At 44.8% G+C, this 13,334-nt stretch overlaps 1 protein-coding gene across 4 annotated transcripts; it reads right to left on the bottom strand.

The window, feature by feature from the left end:
- Positions 1 to 1,986: 1,986 nt before the first annotated feature.
- Positions 1,987 to 11,656, bottom strand: Cldn12 (claudin 12). Of its 4 annotated transcripts, none has more exons than XM_013123507.3 (4): positions 11,398 to 11,656; positions 9,990 to 10,080; positions 6,900 to 6,957; positions 1,987 to 4,063 (listed from the first exon to the last, which is right to left on the bottom strand). In XM_013123507.3, the coding sequence occupies exon 4, from the start codon at positions 4,034 to 4,036 to the stop codon at positions 3,302 to 3,304; it is 735 nt and encodes a 244-aa protein (XP_012978961.1). In that variant the 5' UTR covers positions 4,037 to 4,063; positions 6,900 to 6,957; positions 9,990 to 10,080; positions 11,398 to 11,656; the 3' UTR covers positions 1,987 to 3,301. The 4 variants fall into 4 exon arrangements, with proteins under 4 accessions (XP_012978961.1, XP_040591782.1, XP_012978960.1 ...); XM_040735848.1 differs by having other exon boundaries at positions 9,990 to 10,077; XM_013123506.3 differs by having other exon boundaries at positions 6,900 to 6,951; positions 11,398 to 11,655.
- Positions 11,657 to 13,334: the final 1,678 nt, after the last annotated feature.

The raw sequence follows: 13,334 nt of genomic DNA, 5'->3' as shown, positions 1-13,334 counted from the left end.
TTAATATCATTAGCTGGGATGCTCAATTTGAAGCTGCTTCTGATTTGTGGTGTAGCATATGGTTCTGCCACCAAAGAGTCCGTAATAAACCCATGGGTTTCAGTGGGGAGCTCATGTCTGGAATGGTTCCAGATGGCTGTAATTCTAACATAAAAGCTCATCATAGGCTTTAAAAAGTTAAGATACTTTCCTGAAGCCCTTTTTCTTTGAATGGGGGAAAAGATGCCCCTACCTAAACTCTTCGTATTCCCAATCACCAGCCTACACACAGAAGTTCACTGATGAAGAAAATTCGGTCAACAACTTTATTCAGTGAATAGAGGATGAGGTCCACCAATGACTCCTTGTATCACAGCGTTCCCTAGGTCTCTTAGATCCCAGTACACAATCCTTAGGAGTACCTTAATTTCACTGACATACACTTGAAAAACATTTCTCAAAATATTTTATCTTAAAGCTGAGAAAAGAACAGAGACAAACTTGTAAAAATACATCTTTTAATAAACACGAGGCAACACATCACACCCACTGAGGTTTTTACCTTGTGGTTTATAGCACATACTATCCACCATAGGGCATATATACAAGCAGAGTGGATTTATTCTTCTCGGAAGCTGGGTAACACAAATCTGGTGTACCATCTCACATTTGAGGTTGTCTGCTAAGCTGGCTCCTTAGGAGGCCTTTAAAATTAACAGCTTTTAAACAACAAAAGAAAAGAAGTTATCCACCCCATCTCAATAATTGCCCAGGAGTGCTCCAATGACTCACAAGGATTGTAAATGCATGCTTTCCTTTGATGGCTTTAAAAAACAGCTATTCATGCCAATTCTGGAATGCTAAAAAAGATAATACAGAAACAGCTGTTTCTCTTCCTGAGTGAATTCACAATAAATACTAATTGGAGGCTATAGATGATGATGCCAAAAGACTCTCTTAACAAAGTTTAACACTTGTAGTTACAACTGTGTGCCGCAAACTGTCTTGTATTCTCATTGCTGAGGCTGATTTCTTTCTTTCTTTTTCTCCTTTTTGATTGTGTTTTTGAGACAAGGTCTAACTGTGTGGCTCAGACTGGCCTGGAACTAGCTATGGAGTCCAGGATGTCCAGAGAGATGCACCTGTCTCTGCCTCCTGAGTATTAGGATAAATATCAAAAGCCACCACACCTGGACCTACTTTTAACTCTATTTATACTAAAACTAAAGGATGGTGGAATTCTTGATCCTTCAGAACAATAGTGAGAGAAAAACTAAGGTTAACTAACAAAGGGGAAAAACTAATATTAATCTCAAAATTCCAGCTGCCATTGTCTTGGAATGATCAACACTCACCTTTATCTATGAATGAGAAGAACCAGAGGTGAAAAAGATTGTAAGCGACAATTTAAAAAAACATAGATGCGCATGCTATGTATGGACAGCATTTAAAAATTATACAATCAGATTTACTTGCCTACATAAAGTAATGCTGGACTTAGGGGGGAAGTACTACCTGTCTCTATAGAAATACTGAAATATTGGGATTTGCAAAAGAGGCATCATGAACTGTTTATCATAAAAGCAGCCGCATGGAAAACCTCTACCACACTCCTTACAAACTTAATGCTAATACATGGAAATTAAACCAATTAACGAGCAGCTCAAACCCCATTAAGACCCAACAGCTCTCAAAGTCGAAGTCTTACTTTAGTGTTAACATGGTTTCATCTACTGGATAGCAAATCAGAGGAGACTTCTTTCTTTCTTTTCTTTCTTTTTTTTTTTTTTTTGTTTTTTTTTTTTTTTGTTTTTCGAGACAGGGTTTCTCTGTGGCTTTGGAGGTTGTCCTGGAACTAGCTCTTGTAGACCAGGTTGGTCTCAAACTCACAGAGATCCACCTGCCTCTGCCTCCCAAATGCTGGCAGAGGAGACATTTTTAAAACATCTCTCCTTAATGTATCACCTTAATTTCAGAGGTAGAAAGGGTACAATTTCATCTCTGCTATCTTGCCCATTCTCATGATCTGAAACTGTTATTACAGCTTGGAAACCGAGAGGAGACCTATCAGAAATGACTTTCTAGTGTCCAGGATATTGCTGCTGGAGTACCATAGGCTGTCTGTGCCAGGAAGGCATGTCTCAGCTGGACTCTCTTCCTGGATCAATACTTGACAAGTTCACAAGCTGCCAATAAAGGCAGCCTTTTTGGTGGTTGTCAGTTAGTTTGATGTGTATTAGATCAAAATTTCTACCCAGATGTAGCTACATCCTCCTTTCTGTGTAGGCAGAGCTAAACACTAAAGGACAAGTAGCCAGTGAAGCAGCAGGAACTGAACAGTCAAGCGGCTACCATTTACATCATCACTTACACAGTAGCCACCAAATGAATCTTTGGTGCTGTCACTGACAACAGGCTCCTGTGCCCAACAATTTGTCACCAACCTTGTATTCATTTGTCTTAGCCACTAAGCTGGTATAGGGCATGGCTATCTGGAAAGGATTTCTTGCTCCAGATGAAGCAACAACCTGTCACTTGGCACATTTTAACTCCAACAATATGATCAGTAACTAAAAATTACGGTTTTCTAGAAGTAGCTGGGCATGTCTGTAGCCAGTGCTCATGAGGCAGTTAGGAGAATGGTGGAAAGTTGGAGGGCAGCCTGATCTACAGAGTGAATTCTAGGCCAGCTAGGGATACCCAGCAAGAACCTGTCTGAAGACCAAAAGAAGAAGTTAAATGTTAACCGTATTTAAATGCTAGCCTTACTCTGACATCATTTCAAATGCATTTTACTTTTCACTGAAATGAGGTAGAAGATAGTAATCTTCAGTATACTGATGCCCAGTCAGTTAGTCCCAAGAGAGAACTAAACTACACCTTCAAGCTGGCAGGGTTCCGGAGGCAAACTGCAACCCTGTTCTGACTGAAGTTCCTTGTATGTGAAACTGCTCTTTTCAGTTGAAGTCATCAGACAACACAGGGCCAGAAGTATCGGTAAGGGTCACACACCACAGTACTTATTATGCTGTTTTTATCGCCTCAACTGTTACCACAGGTCTGTTCACGTAGTTCATCAGACATCTACAAGGAGGCTCAAGACCCCTCTAGTATGAGAAGCAAGATAAAAGGAATGTTTCACATTTAGAAGAATTAATATATACCTCAGAAAATCTAGCAGCATTTCATTCTATCAAGATACACAAACCTGGCTCCCCTGACTAGTCAAGAACAAAGGAAAAATTTACACAGGTCCAAAAAGGCTCTTTACGCAGGGGCTGTGAGGCTATGACACAGACTTTCCCGGTTAATTCTCTCTCTGCTAAGTGCTGTGTGAGACTACCGGAATGTCAATCTCGATGGCGGAGAGGCGGGACCGTGACGAGTAGGGCTGTGAGTAGGTGTGCACTCCGGGGACATGAGAGTACAGTGGCTGCCAGAAAGGAGAGGGCAGGGATTTGCATGCACAGTACCAAATGAACAGAAGAAGAGCAGTCATGAACAGACCCCCTGAGCTAGCAATAGTGACAAACACTGCATAGTCAAAGGTAAAGACTGGCTCAAACTTCTTGTTGAGGTGAGTGTTATAAAAGATGGCCCAGATGGATGGAGAGAGGCTCACGGTGCCTGCCAGGAAGAACAGGAGTCCGGCCACCAGGTGGCAGCCTGCACTGTTGACCAGACACTTGGCCAGTTTGATGTTCGGCACTGAAGACCGGAAGGCTGTGTTACACATTCCAATCAGGCAGAGCAGCAAGGCACCCATGGCGATGAGGATGCTGAGGGGCAGGGCAAACTGGAGGACACGCAGGTCCAGCTGGTCAACTGACAGGTACCAAGTGCGGTCGTACATCAGGCAGTCACTGCTTCCATCGTACCGGGCGCACTTGACCCACAGGCCTGTGTAAATTGTCAGGTTCTTCTCGTTTCTGTTGAATGTGATCAGTCGCAATTTCCTCCAGTTGGGAAGCAGAGTCCCCGCGAAGAGGCCCGCCACGGAGGCGATGCCACACAGGAAAGAGAGGACTGTGGCTGCGTGGACATCTCGGCAACCCATGGCAGGTAGGCTTGAGCAGCGGTCAGACTAGGGGTGACACACAGAGGGCAAATCAGGCAGGGCAGGAGAGCACAGCGGGAGCTGCCACCAGCAGCGGCACATTCACTAACAGAGTGACAGCGCAGGGGTCACGTCTGCAGAGCTTGCTGGCTCATGCCTATACTCCTAGCACTTCTGAGGCAGGAGGACTGCTACAAGCCTGAGGCCAGCCTGCTCTCTAATGAGTCCTAAGCCAGATCCCACCCCACCCTTACCCCCGCCCAAAAGAAAGATCAGATGGGAACTCCTGTTTTCTCCCTGTACAAAAGGAATGTACATCAGCATACATGTCCCAGATCAGGTACACACACACACACACACACACACACACACACACACACACACACACACACACACACACACACACACAGTGTCATCACTGTGTCACACAGCAACGAAAATCTTTAGCCATCATCGTTTTTCTTCATAATTAACTAGAGAAACGTCACCCCTAAAATTCTTGGTTAATATTCATCAACATACATACCTGGATCACTTTCTGTATCAGGTGCACAATGAAAAAGGGGACCTTAAGCACAAGAAATTCAAACTATAGCAAGGACTAGAGCACTCAATAACTAGCAGCTGCCTACAAGCACCACAACTGAGTACAAGGAGAAGTCAGGCTCAGGCAGCAGGAGAGCGATCCACAAAGGTATGGAGAAAGCACGGCAGGAGAGCAGGCTGTTAGGGGCTGACAGACAGACGGACGGACGGACAGACGGACACCCCCTGTGCCTTTATTCCTCATCGGCAGTGTCTACCTGACAGGTGTGCCCCCAGGGATCCAATGTGCTCATGGAACGTCTAGAAAACGGATGCACTGCGTGCAGTTGCTGTCTGGGATGAACACTCAGTGTTTGTGCTTCCCAGCTTAAGCAACACTTACTGACTGCATGCCAACTGTGGAAAAAGCAAACTCACCTCACTGCTATCATTTTAGCGTACCAGGAAATTACCAGAGGCGAAATGGGCTCATCTCCAGTGAAGTCAGACGGAGAACAAAAGCCCAGGGGTTTCTGTGTACCTAACCTGTGGCTGATCCAATCCCGCCCACGTGCTTCTCGGGGCCCTCTCTAGCACTTGGTGCTTATAAAGAGGCTAATGTTTGTGGACGATAGGTGCAGACTGAAAGCAGAGCACCTGCCTCTGCTAACGTTCTAACAGAGACAACAGACGGCCTTTCTCTCGCCGCTTCTTTCCTAGTGTACGAGTAACTATGTAAACCAGTTCTGACTCAGATTTAACTACTTTTTTTTGAGAGTTTGCAAGGTTCCCCAGGGCACCATGCAAACATATTTTCCACCATGTGGACAAGAGAGCAGACAACTTTCTGGGCTACACTACTTCTGCTGCTCTTCAAAGCAAGGAAGGGGTGAAGTTGAGAGTAACTTTTATTTCCGGTACAGTATTATGACATTCACAGAATCCATCGTCTTTTCCAGAAACAAGTACTGTCTAGTGAGATGGCACAGGAAGAAGATTCCCAGGAAGTCAGGGTCAGAAAGATAACCATGGTGATGTTTCAGCGAGCAAGCACAATGTTCTTTAGAAAACAATGCTATGTGTGTGCATACGTTATACAGACATAAATTAAGAATAGTTGCACTAACAAAAATTCTAAGCCTGCATATTCAAATAATAAAACATAATTAAGTGTGTATAATATGAAAACAGAGCTTGGCCACAAAATGGCCTTGAATTAGATTTTCAAAGTAAACAAGGGGAGTTCCAAGTTCTCCCACAATTAGCTACACTTGTTATGTCACCTTCTGTCAATATCAGAAGTTGTAACTGTTCCAGAAAAATTTCAGAATAAAATGACAAATTACAGTTTAGCTTTCATGCAAAAAACACACAAAAAAAAGCCACCTCTCTTGCTTAATTTTAGCAACAAGGAATCAACACTTTGGTGCAGATTTGAGAATGCTTGCATCGGGAATGCTTAATGATGCCAAGCTCCAGAATTCAGTTCCAGTTGGTTTTTTGACCCGTTTCCCCACATATGCTGAGCCACTTGTACAGTGCCTGCCTCACAAAGCATTCTAGGGTTATATGAATGAGCAGAGGGCCCTGTGCCAACACCATACAATGCAGTTCACAAATGCGGGCCAGACAAAGAAATGGCTACGGCCGGGTGTTGGTGACGCATGCCTTTAATCCCCGCACTCACACGGTAGGCAGTGGCAGGAGGATCTCTGTGAGTTCAGCCTGGTCTTCAAAGAGAGTTCCAGGACAGCCTCTAAACCTACAGAGAAACCCTGTCTCGAAAAACCAAAAAAGAAAGAGAGAAAGAGTTGGGAGTTGGTGGCCCACGCCTTTAATCCCAGCACTGGGGAGCCAGAGACAGGCAGATCTCTGTGAGCTCGAGACCAGTCTCGTCTACAAGAGCTAGTTCCGGGACAGCCTCCAAAGCCACAGAGAATCTGTCTCAAAAAAAAAGAGAGAAAGAAATGGCTTTGACTGCGGAGTCACTCACTCAGTAAGTATTCGTAGTGTATGACACAAGGAAAATACACTGAAAGGACACCAAGCTCATTGGTCTAGTGTGCTAATAAAAATACGCTGTTCCATGCAAACTCAAAATACTGGTGGTTAATCAATTGTAGAATTACTATGTATTAAGTGATCATTGTTATACATTAAGCAACATAAGCCAGTAAACCATTTATTAAAAAGTTATTGCCCTGGGTTAGATAAAGACTGAGCAATGAGGTTATTCCTGTTTCTTTTAAAGCTTCAAGACTCCTTCAGTTAATCCTCTCAAACTCTTAACTCAGTCACAATTTCATTCTTGCTTCCAGAGATAGGAACCGATACTTACAATTTCAAAGTAATTAGTTGTCTCTCCAAACAGTGTCCTGTACTACCGATGCCTGCAACTCAAAGGCAATGAGGAACAGGATTAGTATATGTAGCTTTATTATTAATACTTTGCTGTAATCGTTCACCTACAGACAAACAATGTTAATGAACATGGACAGACCGACATTCATTCCAGCACTGAGAGTATTTAACTACACCCTGCTTCAAGTCAATGTGAGTTCTCCATCAGTTCTCTGAACTGGCCATGGTGCTACAACAAGGACTAACAGTGCTATACAGTCAACAAAGATACCATGAAACATGTTTCAGAAGAACATTAGTAATCTCAAATCTTCAGGTTGGACATCCGTGCTGAGATTAACGTTTACCATTTTACAACTTCCTTTGAACATCTCATGTTTTATCCTGTTATTAACTCTACCTATCTTTAATTTGATGTCTCATTCCACTCCAAGATATTGTTTTATAGGGTGATGGGGAAAGGATGTATTTACTTTCAAAATTAAAAAACACTGCTGTCTTCCACATTAGGACTTGTGCATACGTGCGAAGGTAAAAAGACTTCTACTTTTGTGCTACGTCGATCAGCTCTATATCCAGAAAATTTCTGAGATGAAGTCTGTCACTTCATTTCTTTCCACTCAGTAGCTCCCCATTTCGTGAATAATGAAGACACCAACAGCCTCACACCTTCCACATGCACACATGGGCCTGTACCCCAACTCAGCTTCCACATGCACACATGGGCCTGTACCCCAACTCAGCTTCCACATGCACACATCGGCCTATACCCCAACTCACAGCTTCCACATGCACACATTGGGCCTGTACCCCAACTCAGCTTCCACATGCACACGTCGGCCTGTACCCCAACTCAGCTTCCACATGCACACATCGGCCTGTACCCCAACTCAGCTTCCACATGCACACATCGGCCTATACCCCAACTCACACCTTCCACATGCACACATCGGTCTGTACCCCAACTCAGCTTCCACATGCACACATCTGTAGGAGTGAACCCCACAAAGCTATCCGCCCATCAGGGTGGGGTCAAGGTAGAGATAAAAGGAAGTAAAAGGAAAAGGGCTTCCCATTTTCTCCTGGAAGCCAGCCACGCTTCTAACTCCTGGTCTGTGCGACTCTCTCTCTGGTAAATAAATATATTGTTTTCCCTATATAGCTTCGAATATCGTTATACACATCGGCCTGTACCCCAACTCACAGCTTCCACATGCACACATCGGCCTGTACCCCAACTCAGTTCTGTATGGGCCACTGTAGCCTTACACACCTGTCTACGTCATCACCTTTCAGATTCGCTACTGTTTTATTCAATTGAGAGCTTGGCCGCAAGATGATCTTCCAAACTTCTTTTTAAGATTTACATTTTACCACCAGTGGATGGTGGTGCACACCTTTAATTCCAGCACTCGGGAGGCAGAGGTAGAGGCAGGTGGATCTCTGTGAGTTGGAGGCCAGCCTGATCTACAGAACGAGTTCCAAGACAGGCTCCAAAGCCACAGAGAAACCCTGTCTCAAAAAACCAAAAAACAAAGATTTATATTTTATATATTTTGTGTGTATGGATGTCTTGCCTGCATGTATTTCTATGTACTGCATACGCACACACACAGTGTCTGAGAAGGCCAGAAGAAGTTATCAGATCCTCTGAAACTGAAGTTATAGATCGTTGTGAACCACATGTTGGTGCCAGGAACAAATCAGGTCCTCTGAAGAGCAGCAAGTGCTTTAAACTGCCAAGCCAGCTCTCCAACTCTCTAAGAACTTTCTATTCTTTGTTAACTCATATCCGGTCATCTGCTGGGGAGACCTACCTAACCATCTCCTGATGGGGAAGTCCTGTGTATATGTCAATAAAGCACTGTTGGCCAATAGGGAAGCAAGATAGGTAGGACTAGGAGTCGAGGAGGACTCTGGGGAGAAGAAACACAGGGAATCATCATGTAGCTGCCATAGGGGTAAGAAATCCAGACCCTTTTCTCCGGTAAGAGAAATACTTAGATTAACAATTATGGGATACTTAAGTCAGAGCTAGCCAATAAGAAACAAGCAAGGTCAACAGATTCATAATTAATAGTGTCTTGTGTGTTATTTGGGGACTACTACGCAGCAGAGCCCAGGCGACTGGTGGGGAAAAACCAAAGCAGCTGGCAAGGAAAAGACTTCTCTCTATAATCTCCCTTTCTGTCCCCTGGCTGCATGATGCGAACAGCCCCGTTTTACTTTACTCTTTCTTTGGTAGCAGTGATAGCACTGTTTTCTCTCTCTTCAGCAGCAGTGACAATGCTCACAACTCCTTACTTCCTCACTGTTTTCTCCCAAAAGTCTGAATTTCAGGCCCGAGACTCCAGCTTGCTCACTGTGCTTACTGCTGGCGTGAGCTGACTGAAGGATAAATACACGCTGTCCACACGTATCTAGTGGGGATACAGAGAAAACTATAAATTTGGTTCAGTGCATTCACTTCACTTGGGACAAGTCACCACATCCTGTTCTTAGAAACACTCAGGCTGTTTCTAGATCCAGTGCTTGTTTTCTGCTCCTTAGGGGCCAAAAACCTCACTAATTTTGTAAAAGGAAAACCAAAAACGTTTATCTAGCAATAATGACAGATTTAGTTTTGGAGTGGTTACTCTGTTCCAAAACAGCCACTTCATATCTGTCACCTGTGCCAAAATGACTTCCATAGAACATTTGGTACACAAGTGTTATGAATGATATCATTTCTAATAAAAAGTACTTTCAAAGAATATCTTCTCTGACTTTGAAGAGAGTTCAAAGAAGACTGATGCAGAAATAGTGTCTAAGAGCTTTAGGAATTCACAAAACCACTATAATCTTTTCGGTGGCAATTCCAAGGAATCACTTCAAAAGAATGTATGTCTCACAGCCACTAAATTAATTCTTGACGTTAACACTGGCCATCCCTTCTATTTACAATTTGGGTTTTCTTGGAAACCGTAATCATCAATCACTGTACCATAAGGGTCCTGTACTGTTACTCCGTTAAAGAAGAAAAGCACAGCAGATAAAGAGAAACATTATATAACCAAAAACCACTCACCTCTTAGTGGACCTGATCCTCCAAAATCAGCTTATTCAACTTAGAAGAAACAGGTGCACAGCTGCACACAAGTAGAGATAATCTGAGCCTACTAAAACAGGAAATGCTCCAAATTAATACTGTACAAAAGTCTCTAAAAACTCAACTTTAATTCTTACAGAAGTAGAAAAGTATTAGTAATCATCTAAACTTAATACAATGCTACAGCAAAACAGGCAGGCAATAGGTTTTCCAATAACACAGTTTAAGGTTGGTATAGGCTCAGTGCTAGGGCCCATCATGTAGAGGGCCCAGGCTCAAACGTCAGCACCACTAAAAAGGGAACAAAACAACACAGAGGATCTACCCTTACACTCACTGCTGGATGTGAGCCCCGGAAGAAAAATAACTTTTACTTTGTGATTTGAAAGTTCAGAATAATTAAGGCTAAAAATCACTTCACTGGTTAGAAATCTATGAAAAAATTAATGGATTTTCTTCCCTCAAGATCTAGTTCATGGCTATCATGAAATAACGAGAATGATGAAAACACTATACAGCTGTCTTGGAATCGAAAGAAACGCAGTGTTTTCTAAAACGTTTTAAAAATGGTACTCACAGTAAAACCAGGCAAAACTGATGTGCATTGTCCATTCTAAAATTTGCAACCAGAATGCTCTTTTTAGTTTATGCCGTATGCTCCCTCCCGTGGCTCAACCTGCCATCTCAAGATGTTTTCCTATCCCTAAACAGGAGTGGCCTCCTCTTTAAATAACATTTAACTCAAACAGGTAGGCTGAGGGAAAACTCATAAATGCCTGCGAGCTTCCTGGGTGGAGGCATTTATCCCTGGTGCTATTACAGTAATTATGCAGGATGTGGCCCGCGCACTGATTTCGGCCCTGGCTCCCCTGCTGGCCACCTAGGGATGCTTGAACTGTTGCCAAGCATGAGCAGAAGGGGGGAGGGGGGCTCATGTTACAATCCAGGACGCCTTCAGGACCCCCGCCTGGGTGACCTTCCCCAGGGAGGTCAGCCGGTGTGGCAGCACTGTGAAGCGGACTCTGTGGCCTTTTCCAGCACAGAGCGCGGGGTGGGGGTGGGGATGGGGGTGGGGGATGCAGCAAAGCGAGCTCGCCCCTCCCTCCCTCCCCTCCCCTCCCTCCCTTCCCTCCTCTCTCCCCACCCCTCCCCGCGGAGGAGCCGCGTCCTCGGGAGACCCCGAGCGGCCGGCCAGGGAAGGGGGCGGCCGCGCACAGCCAATGGGACGAAGCCCACCCCGCCGCGCGTGGGGCCGGCCGCAGGTCGGCGTTCCACAACCGGCCGCGTCAGCCGCGCCTTCGGAAGCAGCAGCTCGCGCCCCCCGGCCCCCGCAGCGCGGCCCCAGACGGCCGCACTCCTCAGAAAATGTCCTGACGCTCGGCCATACCTCCTCAGCCGGTTTCCGCGGCCCCACGGGCGGGCCACGTCCGGAAGGCCGCCTCGCCGTCTCCCACGCACCCTCAACAACTTGCAAAAGACTCCTGAGCACACCTGCGGGTCCCTCACGACCCGAGCATCCCTGCTCGCCCACCCGGAGCGCACGCTCGCCGCGTCTCCCCGTGCGGCCGCCCCAGAGGCTTCAGGAAGCCAGCCAGTCTGGCTCTCCCGGGGCCCTGCTCAGGAACACCTTGGCTGCGCGGAACTACAGTTCCCAGCATCCACCAGGCCTCAGGCCACACCTCCTCCTTCCGGCTCCCGCCTCCCTCGCTTCCTCTTGCACCGTTATGCTTAAAATGGGGTCACGCACACGCGTGAGACACGAAATTGAGGGACGTTTGAGTACTCGTCAAATGTTGTCCATTTAGTGCAAAATAATAAGCACACAGGTTTACAAGAGGCCCACTGCATGTTACTTCTCTGGTTATCTAACAGTAGGCAAAAGGTGACCTACTTTCCTACGTAAAAATAGATACTAGGAATTTAACTTGACTCTTGTACACATCAACTGTGCTCTCTCGTCTCCTCTTAAATACGAGTTCCGTGCAGGTAAATATCTCAAAGGATTTCTATACAGTAATAATCTGATTATTAAAAAATGAAACATTGAAGAAATGTGATGCATATGACTTCCAAAGGATTCCACCGCACCATATACACACGCACAAATGGAGAAACCAAAAGTGTGGTCAGTGTGGACTTTTTTTATTATTTATGATTTTTTCATACATTCTGATTCTATTCTTCCGAGGTCCTCCCACCTCCCTACCAACCCAACTTCATGTTATTTCTCAAAACAAAACCAAAAAAGAATCAAAAGAAAGCAAAATCTCAATGAAAAAAAAACAAAAAACACCAAACCAAATCATGATGAAAAGCACACACACAAAAAAACATGGTGTCTTGTTTTGTGTTAGCCAGCTAATCTTGCGGTGGTGTCTTCTGGAGAAAACTGATCTGGTTCCCAGCAGTTATCAATTGCAAAGAGCCTCTATGTTAGGGAACAACTTTTGCATCTAAGCAAATATGGTAATGTTTCTATATTAGTCACTTAAATGTTCTGTAACTTCTCAATTGTGATTTTCCAGAAAGGATGGAAAACTCACAGTTGACACAGCTGTAAAAGATCTCATTCCATTTCTGTTCTACTCTGCCCTGGTGTGATCTTGAGAACAGTGTTGGTCTATAAGTACAACAGTATTCTGACACACAAGTACTTGGTTACTAGTAGTTTCCATTTTGTGTTGCCATAGTAACAATTGGACTGTTACTCAAATAGGGGGACGTCTATTATCTATCTGTGGCTGTTCTTTCCCCATTAGTGATATAGTGCCTCAGACATGAACAAGTCTATCTAAGGCCAGAAACCATCAGCCTCCAACCAGAGCTGGAGGAAATGCGTCTCTAGTGCGCAGGTCTTCTCTGCCTTCTGGGTGTGGATGAGACACCTCATGGCCCCATGCCTGTGCCACCACGATGGGCTGTCCATCTCAAACGTGGGCCAGAGTAAACCCTTCTTCTCTGCGTTCCTCTTGTCAGATCACAGTTCGTCACAGCAACGGGAAAGGTAACCCAGCCCCCCTCTGTCTGCAGAATCATCAATAACTGGCCAAGGTATTCTCACCAGTGTTCTGAAACTTCCTCTTCCACCTCAAGAACCCTGCTGAGGACTTGGGCACACCCAGATAACACGGGATGTCACAATTTTATCGACCTGATTAGCAGCTTCAGCCCAGACTTTACCCCCACATACACACCTTGATATGTAACAGACATGTTCAGACTCTGGAGAAGAGGATGGGGTCACCTTCTAGAAATATTATTCCATCTTATTATATTTCTAAGAACCGGTTCCATGCCAAATCCAGAAATCTGCTTTTGCAGTTT

Source organism: Mesocricetus auratus, unplaced genomic scaffold (genome assembly GCF_017639785.1).
Source record: "Mesocricetus auratus isolate SY011 unplaced genomic scaffold, BCM_Maur_2.0 Super-Scaffold_100051, whole genome shotgun sequence".
Classification (NCBI taxonomy): domain Eukaryota; kingdom Metazoa; phylum Chordata; class Mammalia; order Rodentia; family Cricetidae; genus Mesocricetus; species Mesocricetus auratus.
The sequence above is the reverse complement of the archived record's forward strand: the minus strand, read 5'-3'. Positions and strand labels throughout refer to the sequence as shown.

Bases quoted from the DNA above. Each gene is read 5' to 3' on its own strand.
- Cldn12 (XM_013123507.3), bottom strand. From the start codon at position 4,036: ATGGGTTGCCGAGATGTCCACGCAGCCACAGTCCTCTCTTTCCTGTGT.